Source organism: Lissotriton vulgaris, chromosome 1_1 (genome assembly GCF_964263255.1).
Source record: "Lissotriton vulgaris chromosome 1_1, aLisVul1.2, whole genome shotgun sequence".
NCBI classification, from domain to species: Eukaryota; Metazoa; Chordata; class Amphibia; order Caudata; family Salamandridae; genus Lissotriton; species Lissotriton vulgaris.
In genome coordinates this window covers 1,359,946,182-1,359,970,539 of record NC_141685.1, presented here as the reverse complement: position 1 = coordinate 1,359,970,539, position 24,358 = coordinate 1,359,946,182, and the positions used below count along the sequence as shown (strand labels likewise).

General features: G+C 44.5%; 1 protein-coding gene across 2 annotated transcripts in view; it reads left to right on the top strand.

Annotated features, from left to right (window-relative positions):
• Window positions 1-1,661: 1,661 nt before the first annotated feature.
• The window catches only part of LRP1 (LDL receptor related protein 1), a 1,437,817-nt gene continuing 1,415,120 nt past the window's right edge, over window positions 1,662-24,358 (top strand). For both annotated transcript variants that reach the window (XM_086966724.1, XM_086966716.1), the window contains exon 1: window positions 1,662-2,096. In XM_086966724.1, coding sequence (XP_086822850.1) covers window positions 2,018-2,096 — 79 coding nt within the window. In that variant the 5' untranslated portion in view covers window positions 1,662-2,017. The remainder of the gene's footprint in view (window positions 2,097-24,358) is intronic.

The window sequence follows — 24,358 nt, the reverse complement described above, 5'->3', positions numbered from 1 at the left end:
GACTCCTCCTGCTCTTTAATTCTCTATCTGGTGATCGGGCTCCCAGTTCTGAGATAAATGTAGAGTCCCTGACGAACTCTCTAATGCATCAGTCCCGTTTTCTTGGTGCCGTGAGTGTTCAGACAAGTTGTGGGTATCGCACATCCAGACATTAGGTGTTAGACTGTCACCCATGCCATCATTAATTTTTTGATGTTTGACGTCTAGTGGAGGGTGAGGTGAGCAGAACATGAAAAAGTCACTCACCTTTATGTTTCCGAAACTGTTGCAATGGGTATTGAAATGTTTAGAACCCTAATCAAAGTTATGCTGTTGCTTTCTCTCCAAAAGAGATTGAGTAGATTTGGGGAGGGGTGATGCCCTTGACAGCATGCATAAGGGCATCAATTTACTGTTGAACAAGGAGATAGTGCACCATCTGAATGTAGAATACCTAGAGGCAACCTCACAAAGCACAGGGCATAAAAACTGTAAACAAGTGCCTTATAAAAAATAGTAAATAAAAGTAGTGGGGTATGGCTGCACCTCGGATGTGTCTGTAAAATTGACCTTAGTTCTGAATTTTGACCCATTGTCCTGAATTTTTGACAATCCTGTCCTGAATGCTACCTGCACTTCTTTTTATTACCTGTGCCGCTTAGTACTGCTGCCAGGGCCTTAAGTGGGTGGGGTCCTGCCTGTACCCAGCCCCAGCAGTTCTAAAAAGCAAGTATCAGGCTCTCTATTTTTGCCCTCACCATCAGGGTGAAAAAAACATCTTGACTCTGCAGCAGTACCACCTTTCACTGCCTCTGATATAACTTCAAAGAGACTCATTTTATTTAGTTCACAGTCTCACCATTTCAGAACTGAAGCATTTTCATAAAGATATATAACAAAGCCGTAGTTGTTGCTTATTTGTCTTGTGCAACCAACCATTGATAAAGCCAATAGTCCTGGCTTCTTGTAGGTGCAATGCTACTTTGTGTATTATATATCTGGATGAAATGACAGCAAAATACCAGTCGGGCGGCACACTATGCTAAGCCTAGATTTTAAACGGATGTGTTTTATTCCACACCCATTTAAAATTAACCCCCCCCCCCCCCTTATTTGTTCATCCCACTTAAAGCCCTGACTGCTGCAATACTTTTAATAGCAGAATACTGGCACTTCTTAGTAGGAAATGGGTGCTCAGGGACAGCGGGTACCTACAGTTCCATTTCAAGCTCTGCCCTTATCCCACATACGCATGCCCCAAACCACTGCCCTGCTCTGCACCTCTGTGATGACCCGCCCTTCCTAGATGTTAGTGCCCCTGCTACCACCTCCTCTCGCGCCTCTTTGTTTCTAGGGGTGCAGTGCCCACGTGGGTTGCTCGTCGGCCTTGTGGAAGTACCTCTCCCCTGCCCTTCCTTTTGCAGTGCCCCGAACCCCACATTCCGCTGCGTGCCCAATGCCCAATGCCCACGCACCCCTCGTGGCCGCCCAATGGCACCTTTTCTTAGGGGGAGCAGGTCCCAGTAGCAGCCGTCGCCTCAGAGGATCCCACGCAAAGCCCCCTCCCATGCTCCAGGGTCTCCTCCTCCCTCCCTCGGCGGCGCCAGGCCCCCTCTGGCGCATGCGCACTGCGGCCCCCTCCCCTCCGGGTGACGTCTCTCCACGCCCCCTGCGCCCTCCCCCTCCTCAGTCTGCTGGGCGCCCGCTCCCGCACCGGAGGCTGCAGCTGGAACTGGTGGGGGGAGTGAAGTGCTCTCAGCCCCCCATTGCCGAGAGACACCTCCAGCTCGGGTCGACTGCCTTCCCACAGCGGCGGTCGTGGAGAGACGGAGGCTGTTCGCATGCATCTATCCCCCGAAATATTTATTTCTTGGGGGCTTTTGTTAACCCCCCCTGAGGCTTGAGGTATTCGGCTCCTCCGTTGGCTGCGTCAACCCTCACGGGCTCACAAGGATTGGATTTGGAGTACCCGTGGCTGGACCGCGGGGGAGAGGGTGAGCGAAAGAGGGGGCCGACCCCCTCGCCCCCCAACCCAGACATGGTCCCTCCCGCCCTGTCACTGCTACTGGGCCTGGGGCTCCTGCACGGCGTCGTCCGTCTGAGCTCGGCTATTGAAGGTGAGTGAGCCCCCGTTCTCTTTTTAAATCACTGCCAGCTGAATATTCATCCCCACCACAGCGCGCCCTCTTCCCGGACTGCTTGTCCTCTACACCCGGGCCGGGTTGGTAAAACGTGGCCCCTAAATAGCGAGTGCGTCTGTTACTCGAGAGTTGCCCCATACTCCTGGAAATACCACTGCTCCCTGAAAGATGCCTCCTTTATGCCTGCGAGACGTTCATTGGATGTGCGCATTTTTTCCCTCTAAATATCCCGTTATGTTTGGAGATCGCGCTGCCTTGCGGGAGAATGTGTCCCTTTAGCCTGTGAGACGTGCAGCCCCTTTTACTTGAGATGTGTTCCTAATCTTTGTGAAATACCCCGCTATTCCCTGAGATTTGCTTGCTGTGATGTGCACCCTTGTTCCCTGATGGTTTTTGGTGTGTCCGCTTTTCCCTGTCATAAGTCCCTTACTTCCTCAGATGGGTCCTTACTCCCTATGCTATGTTCTGTTGTCAGCATGTGTACAGCAGCACGGTCGTAAAATAGTGCTGCTCGTAGTGCTGGCTTGGGGAGCTGGCATCAGTTTGCGATTCCCCAGTTTCAGTCGCAGGTCCGGATCGCCTTGTGATGATGTGTTCTAGCCCATTTGTGTTAACTTAACCCTGAAATAGATTATCCATTCTTCCAAGGGATGTATACCCTTCCTTGTTCCTAAGATTCGACTGCCTGCTTCTCCGATATTTGAGGCCTCCAGTCCGAAGATGGGACCCCACCCCTTCCTTGCACCAAGAAATTTGTTACCCGTTTTCCTTCAGATTTAAGTACCAGTCTCGTGTTTGACACGTGTGCCCGTGTTCAGAGAGCAGTGCCCCCGGCTTCTCTTGGTATGCACCCCTTTTGTTCCATGATTCCCTCCTGTTTCGTAAGGTGCAACCCCTTCTGGTCTCCTGGCAGATGCGTCCCTCAACTCCGGTGACCCTCACGTTTCATGGGATCCTCCGTGTTCCCCAAAAACTGTCTCCCTTTCTCCGGAGAGACACGTCCCCCGAAATGATGCACCCCGGTATTCCTTGGTCTGTTCGCGCCTGCGTGGCCTGGTTTATTCGCCTTCACATTTCGTTTGAGATTTGGGCCTCCTTAGTTCCTGGGAAGTTTATTCCTTCCCTTATTTTCGGAGAGATGCGTTTTTGTGTGAGATGTAGCCTCTTCTACCCCGTAACCTGTGCCACCTGATTCCCCTGGAACGTGTGCCATATTATTACCCTGGACGTGTACCACCTCGTTTCCTCATAAGCGGACCCCTAATTCCAGGCGGACAGCCTCCGTATTCCTTGAGAAGGGTACCCTATTTCTTCGAGAACAGCCTGTGCCACTCATTCGCTGACAGTTGGCACCTTTTTTTATTTATTTATTTTTTTTTTTTTTTTTAATTCCTCGGTCTTAAGTGACGGGGCCTATTGCTTCTAGAGACGTGCCCCAGCCTCCTCCTTTTCACGGATCCATCACACTTATCAAGGTTGTCTCCTAGCACTGAGCACTGTGTTAATAGCTGGGTGCATCTCGGGCCTGGTGGCATATGCCTTGCCCTGGCAGAGCTGATGCCCACATCTGTATCCGTAGCTGCGAAATGAGCAGCTGCACCGCCTGATCGCGGAGCTGCGCGGCCAGCAACAAAGCCGCCCCTCACCCTCAGAAATGGCTGCTGCCAGCCTCCACCGAGAAGCCCCTCGCACCTTTCTAGGGGGCCCTTTACCTTGATTGTTGGTGGCCCGTTGGCACAAAGGCCTCTTTGTTTCTGCCTGACAGTGACGCTTCCCCAGCCCTCGCTGAGCAAATCATTAACATCAGATGTCTCCCGCTATCTGGGTCCCTGGAACAGGACAGGCGCCCCGCCCCTTCCCTCTTCTGCCTCGGTGCGTTCCAGAGAAAGCATGCCAGGCCCCAGGAATACAGGAGCTGCACCCTCGCCACCTCCGGTCCTTATTCAGGGAATGCTGCGTTTTAGGATTAGGGCTTTTCGTCCAAGAAACACGCCCCCCGTTGACTGACTGACTGCTTTGTGCGCTTGTGAGGGGACATGGCATGGGGTTTTCAAGCAGCACACGGCCTTTGGTGGCTTTTTACGCAGGAAATTGTACCGGCAGCCATCCCCACCTTGCAGTAGAGCGTCCCCTGCAGGGCCTATTAAAGGGGTTTGCATGTTAGCATGGTGCCTTGTTTGTGGCTGAGACCCCAGCAGAATTGACCGTTTCCTTCTCAGTTCGGATGGGGGGAGACAGAGGCGACCAGGACCAGCGCGTTGTGCTCTCGGTTGAGCCGAGCTCCTCTTAAATTACAGGGATGCGGCGCGAGTCTGGGACGGTTGTAGGCCACGATGCACGGCTGGGATCGTAGAGGAATTTCGATTGAAATGTCATCCGCTGCAGCTCCTGACCCAGGCTGCGGCGATGGGTGCGTGACATGGCATTTAGTGCCGGCGTCCGCCGCGCTGCGAGTAAGAAGGGCTCGTGCATATATTTGCTTTTCTCATTGACAGGCGAAGCATACACATTCCAAAACTGCACACTGTATATCCAAAGAACATTTAAAGAGCTACTGGTGAAAGTTGCAAGGTGTAATCCCTCTACGTGATTGGGTATTTACATAGCGCCGCGACTATCAGTTTAAGTGTATTGGCGCTTTGTGAGGGACTCGACTAATGTCAGATGCTCATGCAGCTTAGGTTTTCCTTTGGTGCACTTTGGACTAGAGCAGCGCTGGTGTGGGAGGGTCGTTTCAAACAAGATTGTCAGGGCAAAGCTCGGTATCTATATTCTTTGCGGACAAATTCCAATCACACATTGATTCTTTTTGTAGTTTTTTTTAATGGTGGTGTCACCCTATCCTTGATAGTGAGTGAACAGAACATGTAATCCCTACATCGACGGCCCACAATTTGGAGATCGTCATTATGCCCAATATTTAAAGAAACCTAAGAATTCTATCGCCCAAGTATATCCTGATTATATAATAAATCAACCAAACGCCCTGAAGAAGCCCCAGGCCGGATGGCCATGTAAAGGGGTGAAACACGTGTTGGCTGTTCTGTTCACTCACTATCACGGATAGGGTGACAACACCGCCATAAAAAAACCTACAAAAAGATTTAACGTGTGATAGGAATTTTTCCGCAAATGATATAGATACTGAGCTTTGCCCTGGCAATCTTGTTTGAACCTCACTCACATTAGGGGGTTAGGGGTTTCCTCCTGTTAAGGGCAGCAAAAAAGAAGAAAATTACTGCTCAAATATACGGCGGGTAAGGGATTGGGACCTTTCACCCCTTATCTCCAAAAAAGTGGGAGGGTAGTTTGCAGTGTGTGGGCTGCCCTCGCGGATGTGACAACACCAGGGCCTGATTGGCAGATACCTTTAGATTACTAATGACGTGGTCCTGTGTTTTTGTGACTTGACTGGGGCGGGGCATTGCTAGAAACTTACCTAAAAGGTCTTGAACTTTTGACAACTACTCCACAAAGCAGCAGTTCCAGGCGTTGCATCTAGATCAGTAGTCTAGGGCAAAACCACTATTCTAAGCAGGGGCGTACCATGGTCAGTACGACTGCAGGGTGTGGGACAGCACTTGAGGCCCCATGGAAAGGGAGGAGTGCGGATTGTGATGCCTACTTAAAACACAGTATTTTGTAAAATGGCCATGTTTTAAGAACTTTAAAACAAAAGTGTATGTGTGTTTTCGTCTGAGTATTTAAAAATCCCAAGTGAAAGCCGACAGATATCTTAACATACACAACTAACTAAAAGCTCCTGTGCCCAACAATTTACTAAATAATGCATTTATTAGGCAGGTGTAACAGGCTAAACACCCCCCTGAAGCTACGCCCTTGATCCTAAGCCACAATCCTCTGCATCTTGGGCTTGGGAGGAGTTGCTTCGCACAGTTGCAAAACTTGAGTTCACCACGAAGGAAGCTAAGGTTGCAACAACAATTTAAATTATTTTATCCCCTATGAACCTGTTTTTTTCTCTCCTCTTGGGTGAATTAATTCAGCTTAAACTCTTAGTTTGTTGACCCAGTGGCCCGGTCATCAACGATTAAGAGCCGATGGGTCAGAAGCATGAGTCTAATAACTATGGTTTTATATAGCACGGCTCCTAGTTGGAGGTGCGAAATGACACGGGTGCAAATCACATGCTTTTCAAGAGTTGCAATAATGGCTGCCAAGGTTTGGTATTGGCTTGTTAGAGTTCTACAGCCTATGCATTTTTAGAAAACGAAGCAGTGCTAATAAAGTGATAATTGAAGCTCTAGTGCGTTATAGCAGAGTTTCCAATAAAGGTGCGATTTACCATGACTTAAAGATACGGAGCCCATATTTGTCACAGGCCTAACGTTTTTTCAATATCCAGTACTTCTAATTCTTTAACAAAGTAAGTTCCCTCACAAATCTAGGGCATTCAATATTATTTCCTTCTGGACAGTGTGTTGATAGTCGTGTACTTTGTAAATTCTGCATTTTTTCTACGAGCGCATATTTGCCATAGATTTATACTGACTTGGGACCTAAAACATCACCCCCTCCTTGGGCGCAGGAATCCTGACTTGTTAGAGAAAAAAGCCTTGATTGAAACCAAATGCAGCAACATCAGGCCCGGCTCAAGCTTGCCAAAGTTCCCCTCAGAGGTTTGGAAGAACACTGTGCACAGTCAGAGGGGAGGAACTTTTTTTTTTTCTAAGTGGAAAAGGGATTTCTTTTTTTAAAGGAAAAAAGCAGGGGTCATGGCTGGGAAGGAGCAAAAAGTTCCAGCATCTTCTTTCCGATTTTGCACTGGTACATAAAGAGTACGATCTTTTAACAATAGTAAACCCCTTGAAGGTTAAAAAAAGGCTACCTTTTTGATTCTGGACTTTTGGTGATTGTATAATATTGTGTTTACTTTATATATATATATTTTTTTATAGGCAGGCTCCTCTATACAGCAGATTTCGGGTACTCTGCTTATTTGTGAAGGTGATGCTCTGTTTTAATAATGGTCTTACATTTCGCTGAATTGTGCCAGTTTTAGTACTTCTAACTAAATGAAAATCAAATGGTTTGTGAAAGATTGCATTCACTGGGCAGTGACCGTCTTGACGGTCTGAAAGCCAGAAGTCCAGCCCCACTGTGCTGGCTTCAAGATCTCAGGATGTCTTTTGCCCGTTGCGAGTAACCATAAGTATCAGAATTTGATTGAAAATAAAACACAACATGGTGGTGGTAGTGGTGGAAATCTGTTCTCAGGAGGTGTCATTGTTTCTTGCCTACTGTTCATGTCCTGTGCTCATCGGCAAAGCATTTGGTTGACTACATTAAAATATTGACACACTATCTAGCATGATTGCTAGCCATTCGGTGATGGTGGCCGATGACGGCTTTTGTTGTTGTATTTGTATTGATTCCGTTGAAGGATATTATCCAAATGAGGTTAGCATCAGCATGTGGGGCCATAGACAAAGGGTGGTACAAAGAGATTAAAATGATGCTTATACCATGCAATGTATTTATATCCTATTTAGAGAAAAGCAGGTCAGGGAACACATGGGCCGGTTGTGTTGGGCATGTGCTACCACCTCCAACTAATGTCTGGTGTTACGGCAGTTGGTGGGTGGGAGTTTCATTAGGTTGGGAGGCTTTCACTCACTGACATTACTTGCAACAATGTGATTTTTTTTTTTGATTTTTTTTTTTTTTTTAAGCTCGCCCTCATTTTCAGCAACAGTGCCATAAGAATAGTCATCCCTATGACTTGGGCTCTGCAGTAACCTCCCTAAGTCCCTCCTCCGTAGCCTGATATCTATTGGCAGGCTTTCGGATATGCTGGCTTTGGCAGACTTTGTAAGTAGCAGGTGCTGTACGCTGCGAGCGTCAGTGGGCAGCTATGTACAACTTTGGAACCCTGTGTTCTTAATAGAACACCTTTTGCAAGCACCAGAGCCCCAGCCTTACATCCAGAGGCGATTCACTTCCCAGGGTTATACAAGAACTCTCTCAGCCTCCCGGTGTTTGCTGTTACACCCCAATGTAGCTTTGCTGAATGATGTCTATATTTGAGCGTCCAATATACCAGACTCACATTCTTCTGGGCACAGATTTGGCAGCCAGTAGCTGAGATAGAGCTGGTCACATGGGTTAGGGTGAGCACTTAGTTTAACCTTCCTTGATGACCATCTAGCCCTTTTTTTAAGTACAGACTCCTGATAGCCCTGCATTAACATCAATCCACCCATAGCAACATTATCTGTAGGTCAGTAGTAACCCTATAATCCATTTAACCGATTAGCAACATTTCTTTTAACTAAATAACTCCAATGGCAACGTTTGCAGCCTAATCTCCTGCGTGTATAGAAATGTGTGGCTTGGGGGAGATACTGAATATCGGTGAAAATCAATTAAAGTATACGAATTATTCTAGAAAACAGCACACAATTATTTCCCTCCCAATAATCTTGTAAATGTTTTGTCACTGCGGATATGCATAAAACAGCATTTGAGTTATTTGGCCTCCTGGCAAATTTTTGCAGACTTAAGTCTGCAGTTCTGATTCATCCAAATACTTTCTCTTCTAGGGGGGAACTTCTTGGAGAGTAGGTTTGCTTCTGAAAGCACTGCCAACAGTTCTTTCAGAAGAAGAACTCTCCAACAAAGTACAATTCCGTTCCTAAATTGATACAATCAGCAGTGTCTGACATTTGAAGTTACTCAACTTCAAGATCAAATTCTGAAAGCTGTCGGATATAATATACAGGGTATCCATTTCATAATCTTTCCACCTCATTGAAGGAGGCAGGCTGAATCCTCTGCTGTTTCAGGATATATTTGGGGTGTCCCTCCTCCCCTTGTTTTTTGTTCTTGGGTTTTGTTAATTTCCCTTTCGGTTTAGGTTCTGTGTGGGCCTTTGGCTAGGTCAGAAAGGACCAGCGGACTTATTTAAAATCATAATTCCTTGACATACTCCATGATAGTAGGCCTCTTGTGAGGATGTGGCTGGGGTCAGTGGGGCCGGTGTACAAGGAGCTGGGCCTAGAAAGGACCTCGTCAGTTCCTCCTAGCCTGTGCCTAGGACTCTGTGGAGACAAGAGCCTTGGTTATACACATACATTTGTAAGAGTATGCCAGAATTTGTGCACGTATGGTATGTAGAAAGCTGACTGACAGCCTTTAACTGTTCATTATTAAACATCCTCCTATCTTTAAATAGCAAGAGACCCATTAACTTATTCCTTACTTTATATGTCGCCAGCCAGCCAGGCTCTGGTCTGTGTCAGAATCTTTGAAAGCACAGTGAAAACATTCTGGACCAGGATGGCTCTGCAAGGTCTTTGTAATGGAAACATCTATCCCGTATAAATCCTCCTCCCATAACATGATAGGCCTGACATCCCCATCTACACGCCTCCTGTCATAACTAGATTGATTGAGTGCACCACTTGAACCAGGTCCAGTCAGTTGCAAGGTTGACACTCAAAAGTATGACCAGTGCATTTCTGGTCTAATAGTATAGTATCGAAAATATATACACTCTGAGCGTGGCCCTAATTTACGTTTCTTGTACTTTGTTACGTCATGTTTCTCTAAGTCAAGCAAGTATTGTGTGTATGTTACATATTGGCTTCCCCCGTTGGTTGTAACACAGTCGAGTTTACCCGAATCTGCTCTAGATTTTAAGTCTTAATAGAGCTTGTTATTCTGAGGCTGGGCTGTATGGGAACTAAATGAGCCGAGCTTTAGCTAAAGAGATCTGTGCACGTCCTTGGTGTCTTTGCTTCAGCAGCACTGGCTCAGCTTTTCATCCTTCCATTGCGATAAAATAGGCATCTATAATGGAGGAGGTGGCTAACAGGACGCTGCGGAGGTTGATGTAGGTGCCGTGTGGTGCTTACCCGGAATTCAGGAAAAAACTGAACCCCCTTGAGATGAGTGATAGAGGCCTGTCTGACACGCCCCCAGCGCTTGTATTGACTTGCATTTAATATCGGGGATTATATCAAATGTGTTTTGACAGGGTATTTTTTATGAATTTTGTGTTAATTGAATATAGAAATGCTTAACCTATTAGAAGGGTTTCAAAGGGGAAAAATGACCGTATCCGTTTGTTTTTTAAAGTCTGCTGATATTAGCACAGTGGCAGTTTGTTTTTCTATAGTTCAAACTATATGTATCATTTGAAGTTACATACTGCAGACTCCCACTGGTGAGATGGCACCTGGGGATTTAGGCCCTGTTCTGCAGTACACCTATACAGTATCCTTCTAGTTATGAAAGGCACAACTAGAGTATTGATGACCGATCTAGAGTGCTGTAAGGTTATATTTGGAATATTGTGTCTGAATCTAGAGTGCTGTGTGAAATGTTGGAAGATGCTCTGTAGTTTTGTGTCCAGCTCTGAGGGTTACTTTTGGCAGACTGACGTAATTTTAGAGGCCGTCCTGGAGTATTGTTTCGTTCTGCTCTTCACATCAGGACTCCTGTACCAAATTCTATTGGCTTCATATCAGGAGTATTGTACCCAGTCCTGTAGCAACGTATCTTGAGTCTTCTACTCGGTTCTGTTCTATTGGGCACCTTTCAGGGCCGGACTGGCTGTAGCGGGCACTGGGCGTTTCCGGGGTGGGGCCCAGTTTTGTTGCTGCGGGGCCGGTTTTGTAGCAATGCTGCAATATCGGCCCCCTGTCACAAAAGCGGGAGCAGTGCTTTTTGCTAGCACTCTCTGCTCCCGGGGCTGGTCGAGTAGCGTTTTGCCAGGACGTGTTCCTGTTCACAGTCCGGTCCTGGCACCTTTCTTGAGTTTTGTCTAAGCTGCATATCTGGACTGTTTGTCTCAGTTCTCGTGGCCTCATCTGAGGGCTTTGCCTAGTTCTGTGGGTATAATCTGTAGGGTTTACCCTGTTCTGTGGGCTTCATCTGGTGTCTTGTGCCCTATTCTAGTGGCTACATTTGAGCTGTGTGCTGATTTCCAGAGGTCCTACCTCTAAAAGAATAGACAGCCGAAGACCTGGCTAGAACTGTGGTTTTTAGAATTACAGAGGATCAGGAATAATTTATACTGGAGGAAAGGTGTGGGTACATTGACGTAAGGACATGGGTTCACCAAAATGGGACAATTGCCTAGCAGCAGTGGTGGCAAAAAATCATGGCTATGCTAGAAAATGACCTAGATGGATACAAACGGGCAGTGGCACAGACAAAGCAGAGACCAGGCTGGGGGCAACTTTGGGTCCACAGGGGTAACAGACCGGAATAGAGGCAGATTGAGTAAGTCTGGTGCTCTTCATTTGTTTCCAAGTACTCTCCACAAGTGTGGTGTTGCATTCACTCGCCTGGTTTGTGTGGATTTGTGAAACTAGACCTTGTTCTGTGCAAAGCCTTCAATCCAGAGGGTTACATTTTGAAGGAGTGAGTACATTCTCTAGATCCTGGTTAGAGTGTAGGAAGCCCCCTGACCTTTATTCAGATCGTCCTCCTACGTTTGTGGACCAGACCCTGTGTGTTGGTTGGCACGCATACTCTTCCAGGAAGCCAGTATTTGTATAGCAGTAAAGAAGAATATAATGGTGTACTTTTTAGATGTTTTAAATTTTTTGCTAATTCTTAGCGGGTAAAATAACTCTGAAATTAACCCTTGGTCCATGCTTGTCACAGTAGTTATATTTCGGAACTTGCGTTAGATTATTATTATTTTTTAAAGTTCCATTTCCATGCATGGCTCATTTTTTGCACATCCTGTAGCATCATTCAAAAGTATAGCATTTTAACTGATTTTAGAAAGGTTCTTAAGCTTCCTTGAGACTTCCTTGCTGGGCTTCAGCCTCGCATGCATGCCAATGAAACACGTGTTCCTGACCTCACAGGTGTCTAAAGGTAGGGTTTGTCTCAGCCCTGTATTCTTTAACGTGTAATATCTTTTCACCCCGTCATTAACAGCAGAATAATCAGACCCTGCCTGGCCTCTGGCATACGTGTATTTCGCATCTGACCAACAAGGTCTTACTAAGAGGCTAATGATAAGCCTGTGGGAGGATTTCTGCACCAATTGTGAGCAGCACATTGTTTGCGAATGCGGTAATCTGAAGGGAAAATAACATCGAAAGCGTCCGAATTAACTGTACAGATTACAGGAAAAGCATACTTCTCTCACACAAATATGCACGCAAATGCCTTAACAACTTGCGTTCGGAGACACTTCACAGACTCAAAAGCTATTGACGCGAATGGGAGGAAAACTTTATTGTGTTTTTGTATGTCTTCAAAGAGCTGATATTGCTGTATTGGGAGACCTATGCCTATGGGCTGTGCGTGTCGAGACCTATTACGATCGGGTTAGACCTGGTTGGAGATTGTTCGTCTTTACAGACAGTAGAACCGTTACAGAGTTTGAACATGGATTGGCAAAAGAGGTACATACTTGTGTATGTTTTTTTTGTAGCATTTAGACTTGTTTTCCAGGATTGCACATGCTTTTAGATTGTACATATGCTTACAGGGTCTAGATCTGGAACCGGGGGGCACACATAGTGAGAGAATTGACACCTGGCTGGAAAGGAGGATCCGTGCTTCTGGGTTATGTAAATCTTCTGGAAATCTCGATGAAAAGTGTAACCCGTGCTTGTGGAATGTGTAGGACCTCTGAGAATCTAGATTTAGTGATCATTTATTAGGAAGAGGCAATCTAGTACACCTTTCAAGACTCCTGGATCTAGTTATTTAGCCTTCTCATTTTACAAATTGTGAGAAGACACAATTGCTGAATCTTTTAAAATCGAATTGTGCCAGCTCAGAGTAACATAACTTTCATTAGCCAGACTTGGCAATCATGTTTGAGTATGTACAAAAAAGACAGATAAGGTCAGTGTTCAGAGATGTTTACTACATCATGCAATATCCTCTTCGTATTTATGATGAGATTAGTAGGTAGGGCGGAGGGCTTTGAGAGACCCCACTGTCCTTTGAAACAACTTTATCTGTGCCATAAAGAGCAAATTAATGTCTTTCTAATATTCTGAAGATATTATTTTTGTACAGGTTTCATATATTCATACATGTAATACTTACGTTATTTCGGTATTCATTTATGAGAGTACCAAATTGTTCTAACTTCTCAAGAGTTTATTTAACTTGTTGTTTAAGGAAAATATCCTTTGTGATCGCTTCGGTTTTCCTTGTCTAAATAGCAGGTTCTTAAGTGTACATTAAGAATAAGCACACAGCTTGTTGAACGTTAGTTTTTCTTCAGCAGCTCAGTGGTGTCCGAGCGATTTGGTGTCCTAAAAAGCTAGATACAAAGCAAACCTAGAACAAAAACAGACCAAAACTTCACAGATGAGGAAGATACACTTGAAATAAAAGCGTTATAATATCCTAAACTCGAGAATGGATAGGGTGGTGAATTGAAGGAATTATTTTTGAATTGGGGATCATTTCAGAAAATGACTTTGTAAATCTTTTTGTGTCTGATTTTGGAGGATAACTGGACACTTGCCAAAACATGGTAAGCTGTCCTCTCTGGCCAACATTTATATTCATGGCTTCACTCAAAGGAAGTGTTCCTGCAGGTTGACCTGCCTGCATCTCCACGACTTGGAAAACCCTTTTGATGGGGCATGCGCTGGTGTACATGGCGTGTGAAGAGTTTCCCTGTTTAGAAGAGGTCTTGTGCTGCTAGGTCTGTTAGTTTGTGTCCCTGTCTGAGCCAGCTATGTACACCATGAGACATGCATTTGCAAATCTTTCTTCAGAAAAATAAAGCACGGATAGGTCTGTAATGCCACCATGACCTGGTGGCCTGGATATCATACTTTTTTATCCAAGGAAGTACATATTTGGCAAAATAACCTGCTGATCGAACAGAAAACTATACATTTGGTGGGCCTGCCCCATATCTAGAGGGGGCACCACCGTCAACCACACAGCTGTGGCCATCCTACACCCATTCAATAAGGGCCTTGGAGTTGTATTTTTCATTTTGCTTACAAGGGATAGCCATGCTTCCAATAGACCTTGTGCTGCCTGACCATCTAGGTTTGTGTGGAGCCCGGTCTGCTACAGGGCAAGTACCAAGAGCAGCTATGCACCACAATAGGATTACCCTTCTATTTCATTAGTTTGGATTACCCTCCATAATTACATGCCTATCGCAGTGCACCCAACACAAGAGAAAGTAAAGTGCAACGCAGCCTCTTGCATCCAGAAAAAGCCTTTTGGCAGTAGGATCTTTTTCGACTTGGTAATATTTGGGTGCCAACTGACCGTGAGGTGCTCAGAGGCATTTTTGATTGAGAATGAGAGCTATGGAGACCAGCATCTGGTGCCTTTTAACAGCATTTGTTCCATGCCTTATACTCCCCCAAGGGCTTTGATGCCAAGAGCATTGGCTCTTTTGGGTAAAATGCACTCTTGCTTCAGCTGAAGTGACGACCTGTAAAGATGTGATTGAATCTGTATGGTTCCAAGTTATTGCTCCTCCCCTAAATGCAATGATGTATTCAGATGATTGAGGACCGAAAAATGGCTGCCACCCACATCTTGTTTGTGATTTCCTTACTTATGGTGTCCCATGTACTTGAACTTGGTCTCCAGTGTTAATCTGAATTTTCTTCAACTGTTACTCCTATGACTGAGCCCCATACATTTTTCAAATTGATGTCTTTAAGCCACAAGCTCCATCATCTCTCCGGAAGGCAGGCCTGCCACTTAATAAGAACTAGCTGTGAACTGCCTGTTATTCTGCAGGTGGCTTTCTGTTGATGTATTCAGTGATTTTTCATGTGGGTGGTGTAGTGTAGCATAAAGAGATGCTGTCGTCATTCCTTGCCTAATTAACGTTTTATGATATTCGAGGAGCGTGCTGCTGCCCAAGAGCTGTCCTGGTGCTGTCTGTAGTGACACATGAGGTGGAATGAGAGAACAAGAGTAAAATGGCTGGCTTTTAATGGTTTGTTAAAGTCAAACGGTTTCTCTTCTCAAAAAGATAGAATGATATGTAGGAAAAAGCATTTTGTGAAAGAAAGTTTTTCCCTGCTATTGATTGCCTGGTTTGTTGCAGTGGACCCCCTAATTGCGACTGCTATGCGCAGACGTGGGTCCCATGCTCACTGTGTCACAGGACATGTGGTACACCTCACAGTCTTGTTAGAAGTAGGTTAACACTGGTCTGGTGTTGCTTGTTTTCCTGTCTGGAGTAGACTGGGGCTTCTAGTTCTGTTTTTCACCCACTATGCCACTTTAAACAATGGTCTGCAAAGCTGCCCGAGTGATCACCAGTGACCAAGATCAATTCAAGCATTTCCTCAGTCCCCTTGTTTGCTGCATTGATAACTTGTACCAAATTCAGAGGTTCTTAAAGAGTGAATATTACCACATTGGTTGGGTATTTGAGGGTTCTGATGTGTTTCTGGGTCTGTGATTCAATCATTGTAGGGTTGGGGCTAGAGCTAGGGTTAGGATTTCTATTGGAAGTACAGACTAGGGCTTCCTATGTTATTGGTTGTTGGGAGTAGGGTGGGACTAGGGCTAGGGTTAGACCTTTAATTGGAAGTAATGATTAGGGCTTCTGTTGTGATTGGTTGCTGGACTGGGTGTGGGACTTAGAGTATGGTTAGGCTTTCTATTGGAAGTAGGGACTAGGGCTACCTGTGCCATTGGCTGGATGGTCTTGTTTTGGGAGTACTGGCAGGGCTAGGGCCTTTATTGGATGTAGAGATCAGGGTTTTTGAAGTGATAGGGTGCTTGGACTAGGGCTAAGATTTGCTGTAAGGTCCTGGTCTCTTATTGGTTCCTAGATTTGAGGACTAATGTTGTGATTGGATAGTGTTAGGGCTAGGGTTCCCATTGGCTGAAGGGGTCACCTGATTATTAGGGCTATTAAAAAAGGCCAGGCTTAGGGCGCGTCAGCCCGGGCGTCGAGGCTAAGTGCAGAGAGGACAAGCCTGTTGAGGACAGAGAGGACAAGGCCAGTTGCCTGTTTGAGCCTGTACGAGGCTGGTCGGGACTAGCACCAAAAATTCTGCCCTTTTTCTCATTTAGAAATACCCAGCCCACACCATCCACAAACCGAGCAACACACTCACACCAAATGTACACCACACACAACACTATGCACAGATTAATGTACCCGCCTGCACTAGAAACCCAACCAAACCACATCTACACACCCTACTATCCCAACTACAACAAATATCCACCATCACCTACAAACAGTAAACAACTCTATCCTATACCACTAACCAATACATGCATCACTAACAGAACACCAATCTACACCATACATAACTACATCCCATTCAGACACACTCTCCCTGCTGTAATTACACCTAACACACCACCTATTATCACTAACAAAGGTATAATCATCCTTCCATCAGTTGTCCAACAAACACCCTCCTCTCCCTTCTACCGTAATAACACCAACGCACAACACACACACTGCACACCACCACACTTTGTAACTCTTGCAACACATATACTTTCAATGTTGTTATGGATCTACATATTTATCTCTTTCTTCTAATTTAGCATTTCCAATGCACTACCCTATCTCTCATCCTATACATCTATCCTCTACATCCACTCTCTCGTTTATCCCAAACACCATACCACTACTATGATTGCCAAAACAACCCTTTCTAGATTCTCTCCTACTCTACTCCTCCTTGTATCATCAGACACCTCTTTTACTATACCAATCCCCTGAAACAAACCTTTCTAAACTTTCCTGAGTCCTCCCCTCAAACTCCTTTGTACTCATCCAAAAGTCTCCGCCTATTGCTAAGACCAAAAAAAAAATCTTTCACTTTTATCCCTCCACTATCCTTTTCAATCGGAATTAACAGACTAACATGTTCACTTCTCAAGTTCCATATTAAACTATACTAATATACTACCCAAATAACTGAATAACATAGCCACTACTCAAATTACTTAATATTTTTTTTTTTTCTATACTAATTTTCAACAGTAATCCTTTATGGTTCCGGAGTGGCATGCTACTCGCCAGAAAAGCGATTAAACACCCATCAGGGGTAACAAGTGCTATATGAGTGCAAATCTTACTTCCCCTTTTATCCCTCCGCTATCCTTCTCACTCCAAGTAACTGACTAATATCCACCACTGAAATTACTTCATATTTCACCATATTAATTTACCACTAATCCTTTCTAGGCTTCCTGAAAGGCATGCGTCAACAAGCGCTATATAAATACAAACCTTTGTCCTCTATCCTTCTGCTATCATATCAAATCCAAATCACTGACTAACCTATCCACCACTTAAAATGTACTTGCATGTTTCACTATACTAATTCAACACTAATCCTCTATGGGTCTCTGAGTAGCGTGCTACTCGCCTGAAAAGTGCTTCGACGCCTCGTCAGGGGTAGTAAGCGCTATATAAATGCAAATACAATGCAATATGTGTATATATGTGTGTGTGTGTGTGTGTATGTATATATATATATATATATATATATATATATATATATATATGTATATGTATGTATGTGTGTGTGTATATGTGTGTATATATATATATATATAATGTAGCTGGTGAGTTACCAGTAGTTAATGAGCTACTTGTTGGAGAAGCCTGGTTTAAGCAAGCCAAAGATTGCATGTGGTACCCCTCGTTAAGTGCTCTGTCCCCGCCCTCCTTGTTGCTTTTGCTCCCATGTTGCTACGCTCCCATCCCTTACATGTTTCTTTCTACAACACCATCTCAGTTTCTCCCACCTCCCATTCATGCCTCTAAAAACTCTTTTGTGCTACTTTTTTGTCTTTTACTTACTGATCCTACTCTGATTGGTAATTCAAAAGAGAAAACAGTGCCTGCATCATATTTAAATCTCACAACAAAATGCATGCCAATACTGATAATTAATCAAAATTCATTCCATAAGATCACATGCGACACTCATTGTGATCAGAATACACTTCTTTTGTTCATTCCTTTTTTTTATTTCTTCATTTCAATAAAAATCACTGTCTTTTTTTTTTTTTTTTTGGGAAATAATCTCAATGGTCCACACGAGTACATTAACCCAATTTTTACACAGACCACACGTATTAAAACACATAAATTACATACTGCATATGTTATACATCACACTTATTAGACGACAAAATACATGACATGGACAACAAATTATACAATTAAAAAATGAACAGGCGCAAGTTCCAAGATTAAAAAAGTGAAAAAATACAAAATTGAAACAAAAAGAAAAAACTGCCCAAGACGGTTGCAACTTTGTAAGACCGTTTAAAAAAAAAAAAAAAAAACTTTAGTCTGGGCAGTGACTAAACAGTGTACTATTCAGGATAACCAGGTAATTTCATCAGTCTTTTACACAAAAATTATTTCAAAATGCAAAAGAGGGTTGGCCTGACAGTCTATTTATATACACCTGGATAGTCCTACTGTGGTCAACGCGTTTTGAACTACTGAAATGATTTTGTAAAGTTGTCCTCAGGACCTAGAACTTTGTGAGCTTGGTTTTAGATCAGCCGATCTCCAATATAGGGATGAACCTATATTTGTACTATTCTTCCTATTTCCAAAATTCTGGTAGTCCAAGATTGTGTGGTGTAGTTGGATGGTATGTGATTTTTTTTTTTTTTTCTTTTTACCTTCATTAATTTGATTTTAGGGTAATGGCGCATAAATGTGAAAATGCTGTAGCAATTTGAAAGCCTTATGTTTTAAGACGTTTTTGGAGGACATGCGCGGGATTTGATCTCCGAAAGTCCCTTCCAAAATTCCTTTTTTGGCTTCCAAAGTCTTCAGTCATAGAATGAAACTGCTTCCGAGTGGGTGATCTTACGGAATGAATTTTGATTATCAGTATTGGCATGCGTTTTGTTGTGAGATTTAGATTATTGGCCTAGCCTTACTGATGAAGGGCCAACACCCTCTCTAGTGCATCCTATTTAGGCACTTGAATGCATGTTGCACATGCGTGGAAAATGATGAGGTGGGTGGACGCCTCATACCACCCAAAAGAGTAGACCTCCTGGCTTTGCCTCTGCTGTCTGTGAACCACAAGAGACTCAGTTTCCCAGTGGGCGGTTGTGTGAGGTTGGCAGCATCACTACCCCTATATCTCAGATTCTCCAAGTGAGAAATTGCATCACTGACTCTGGGTTGTGCACTGCTTGCAACCACCCTGAGCGAAGCTATTAATTTATTATTTGCTGTTTGGCGTGGAGTTTAAAAGTAATGCAAATTATGCTTGGACGAAACACAAAAGTCTCCCTCTTTGATCGAGCCACTCTGGTTTCTGGTTATTAATGCAAATGCAACATTCAGGAAATAAGCTCTGCTTCCCATCCCAAGGAGCACGACAGACACCCAGCAGAAAAAAACAGTTACGGATTGCGCCATTCAGCTTTGGGGACAAGGTTGTGTCCTTTTTCAGGATAGGATGTTCTCACAGTAGAGGGATTGTACCATGAAAGGAGTAGCAATGTAAAAAGGCATTGAATCACAGTGGCAGCTTTATGAACACAGCCTCGCTCAGTTTATTCTACCAGAATGTTTCAATGCAATAATCCTTGTTTGTGCAGTCTGCAGTTTAACAGACCACAAATGTGAAGACTGTAAAATGCAGCCAAACCTTTATGTAATGGGATCTGTCTTTCAACATCAGTAACCAATGCAGCTAAACCTTTATGTAATAGGATCTGTCTTTCAACATCAGTAACCATTCACACAATTTTCTTTAAAATGCAGTTCCACTTCTTTTTGTGGCCTGGAACCTATAATGTACCAAGAGATTATCAGCTTTGTGTTTTTACATGCTATTTTAGATTGGGCTGAGTTACTTTCACGTGGACTCTTAGTGGGGGCTTTCACCGCCAAGTAGCTACATTCTAGAATTGCTTTTCGGTTTTGGATCAATTCATTAGATTAGCTTGTTAACATGCTGGGCAAACGACACTGGTAATAACATGGATAAACTGGAAGCGACGTACCAATGTGTGTGGAGCCCTATGGAAGGAGGGTCGGAGACTGTGAGGGCAGGTTCAACAAGTACTTTTTTACTCTTTATAGGGGAGAGCCGGTCTGCTCGCCTAAACACTACGGTCAGATTGTCCACCGGCGTCACGTCACTCCCACAGTGCCTTGCGGTGGGTCACTTTACTGCCGGGAAGCTAGACCGCGACACTACACATCTTCCCCCTTAACAACAACTGCAATAACTGTCACTGAGTACCACAGGTGTGGGGGAAAGAGAGCAGAGAGAGAAAGCGAGGGAGAGAGATTCACAACTGAAAGTTACTGAAATGTTTCGGCAGCTTCACCGCACGGCCCCTGCGGGTGTGCATTCCGATCCCTTGCTCTCTTCCTCCGCGGGGTCCAGCTGAGCTCCTGCCCTCCTCCTGATCTCTGCCGAGGGCGTTGGGTGTCTCTCACGGAATGCCCACTTCGTCTATGTCCCGGGAGGGCGGACTCTGGGTTAGCCACCTGGCTGACGGTCCATCCGCATTGGCTGAGGTTCTTGTAAGAAGTTGGCCTGGCATATGCTGCCCACTATTCTAGTGGGCACCTTGCACCAGTCCAAACGACCCTTATTGATGGTAGGTTTAAAGACAACCTATATAGAAAGCTATCCTAGTGGTAGCTGTGGAGAGCAGCCTTCAGGCTAAGTCTTGAAGGAATGTAAAGTGTTTGTTTTACCAGTCTATAATCTCATGAATAACCACATGAAAGGAGAACCACACCAGGTGTGTGTGTATATATGTATATATATATATATATATATATATATATATATATATAATATTTTTTTTTCAATAGTGCTCGCTCCATCTGCAACTTCCAGCCGGATTTGCACAAAAGACGAGGCAGACCCAACTTGGTGCTATTAAATTTATTTTCTTAAAACGCCACCAAAATCCTCACGACACGTTTCGGCAGATTCCAGCCTTGATCACATGAGTCTTTCACAAATCACGTTGTATAGCACTGTATATGTCTCTTTGTATCTTGGACAGCACAACTATATAAGTCAAAAAATTGAGAAAGCTGAATACTAAAGATTTACTTTCTCAGCCACTTGGGTCAGTGTTTATTGATTTGTGCTACTACGTTTGTACCCCACTAGGGACACACGGTCGCCACAGTAGTTTGAAATGCATTGTTGAAAGGTATTTCCACCCGACAGAACCATTATTGTTTGTTCAATTACCTGCCCAGGTTCTGAGGGTTACAGGGTCACCCCGTTATACTTAATGGTCCCACGAAGGATGTCGAGTGCTGCTGTGTCGGTTTCTGGATTGAACCCAAGAAGCCTTGGCCACAGCAACCCACGGAGAAAGCAGTGATTGGCTTTGTTGCATACCAGCAAGGTCTGATGGACTCACCCCTTGGTGGGTAGTCGGGGCACGTCTGGAGCAACCAGGGAAGCCCACAGGAAAGAAGTGTTACCTTTGTGGAGACCCACCAGTCAACGGACCAGGGATCGTGAAGGGGCCTCGAGCAGAAATGCTAGAAGCGGGCTCACGGAACACTCGTGGAGTGTAGTCTGACAATCTTCGGCGCAGATGGTACTCGAGGCTTTGACTACAAGTAGCCCAATGCACAACTTCGGGAACGCTCGGGAGTGGATGCACTAACAAATGTGCCAAGGAGTTCCGGTCCCACATCACTCGTGAGGACTGAGGGTCAGAATGCCCGCTGGCGTCACGTCACTCCCGCAATGCCTTATGATGGGTCTCGTGACTGCGGGAGGCTAGACCGCGACACTACACAATGTCTCCCACATGCATGTAAAGCAACCTGTGCTGTCTACTTTAGGATAAAAAAGAACCTGGCCATGAGTTAAGAGGGAAAGAAAATTCACATTTTCAAGCTGTGCTTTATGAAGATATAAGTTCAGCAGATTGTTTTTTGCTTGCTTCTGCTGGAACCTGTCCCGATCTTCATTATTAAAAAAAAAAGTAATCCGCTATCGGAGACTGACATGTATTTGTGTGGTCACAAGTGGAATCCAAGGATATATCACACACTGAAGCATTGTGCCTTGAGGGCTTTCGCCTTTCTGCATAATATGGACTAGTAGAAAAAATAAATGTACCTACTGTTACTTAATCCGGAAAGTATCCATTCCATCACCCCTATGCATCGCGAGCAATGGCTGAGCTGTTGACGCCTATTCGGCCTCGTCATTGAAGGACGGGGACAGGCTCTGAGCATCCCGTGTCTCACAGGAGAGGTGGTGGAGAGCAAAGCTGGTGTAGTGTGGTAGACTGTCGTTTTTGGGGGCACAGCTGATTTGCAGATGGGGGGTGCTTTTCAGAATGGCACAGTGGATGAATTTAGTGTTCTGAGCAGCTCATATTAAATGCCGATGGTAAACGGAGTCAAGCATTTTACCAGGCGGGCAGGCTGCAGACTGAGTTCTGGGTGAATGGTTCAGTTTGTGGGGGTGCTGCCTTCTGCGTAGTAGAGGGTCGTCCAATCTGGCCTGTTTCAAGCCTCACTACCTGGTAGTGTTGTGGATATGTCAGTCCAACGTAATTCTTGTAAGATAGAAAAAAACCATACTGTGACTTTTATTGAGACCTTTACTCCAAGGCATTCATAGCGTAAAATTGTACCCTTCATGGTGATAATGCCGGACATTTTAGCATCGGCTGTGTAGCACCGACTGTACTCGATCACCAAAAACGACATTTTTGCAAAACTTCTATTAGTGCCTTCGGGAGGCCCCAAACGGGCTAATTCTGTGTTTCTTCCATTTGTTGTTAAAACATAAAGTATGGTTGGATTGAAAACACACGCCATCTAATTATCTCTGCATTTTGTAGAAAAAAGAAACAAAAAAGCGAGAAGTGGAATCCAAAATAAAGGTTTAAGAAGAGGATGTGGTGTTTCCAAAAGTGAAGGCCTCACTCATCAAAGGCGGGAACAGGAACTGGAATGTCGTCTGCGCCGCCACGCCCGTCGTGTTTCACGGCTCGGTGACGCTTCATCGTGTGTATTCGCGCGGCCCTCGATGTGTGCACAAACGCAGCTGCAGGCCTGCTACGACATGCACACGGGGAAGGGGAGAGTCTCGGCTATCCACAATGGTTTAGCAAGCCATGGTTCCTGAATCCCACCCACAGGTTTGGTACTCGCAAGCCCTCTCTGGCAGCTGGGGTTGAGCGGCATCAGGCCGGTTGCTTTCTCTGTCAATCTATTAAGGGCTCATAAGCAGTCCTGGCATCGAGGCCAATAATTGTATGGGTCGGGGCTAGAATTTTTCTCCTCATCCTCAAGAGCATGGTTGCGATGTTGGTTAAAACAGAGTGAAGTGATGCAAACACTGATTTTAAACACCCCTCTGCAGGATTTATCTTTCAGCATTTGGTATGCCCCAGCTTAGATTTTAAGAATTTAGAACCCTTTCTGAGGTCAAATAATTGATTTTGTCGTAGACCAAAAGGGTAAGCTTGTACTATAGGCGAGAGCCCCTCTCACAAGGGTCCGAAGCGCGTCACTACTCCACATTTGCAATGGTGCTGGCATTATTTCTGCTTTTGGGCCGCGGGGTGAGTTTCTGTCCATTTATTGTATTCTTTTTTGTTTTCTCAAATTATGTTGGCCGTCTCTGTCTTGAACATACTTTTGGGTCACACTGATTGATATATGTATGTGTATGTATGTATATATGTATAAGTGTGTATGTGTTTGTGTGTGTATGTGTGTATGTATATGTGTATATGTATATGTATATATATATATATATATATATATATATATATATATATATATATATATCATTATATCAGATGCGCTATATTTTGCTTTCTTAAAAATCAGTTTATTTTTCAGGTTTTCTTTCCCATCTGTCTTAAACCTCGAACAAACTCACTTGAATAAAATCCAGAGCTTTACCGTTGCATTCTGAGCTCTGGCGAGTGCCATCGAGGCTTTTGTAGGTTTTTATGACAGGGAAAATGTAAAGGGTTTGCCCAGGATCATACTATATGTTCGATGAGGTGGAGCTCAATGATTTTTTTCTGTAGAACCAGTAAACCATTTTGCTGCAGTAAATTATTTGGTCACTAAAAGTACACCACAGTTTACCACTGCCGAAACCAGCCTCCAAGTTGTCAAAGGTAACAAACGATCAATTATCAAAATCAAAATTTACCTAAGGTAATGGCAGGCAAACCAGCAACCCATAATTTTTTTAATAACTCATGGCTCCCACCAAAAGGTGCAAGAAGAACAATTGAATGCGGAACAATTGAATGCGGAACAATGT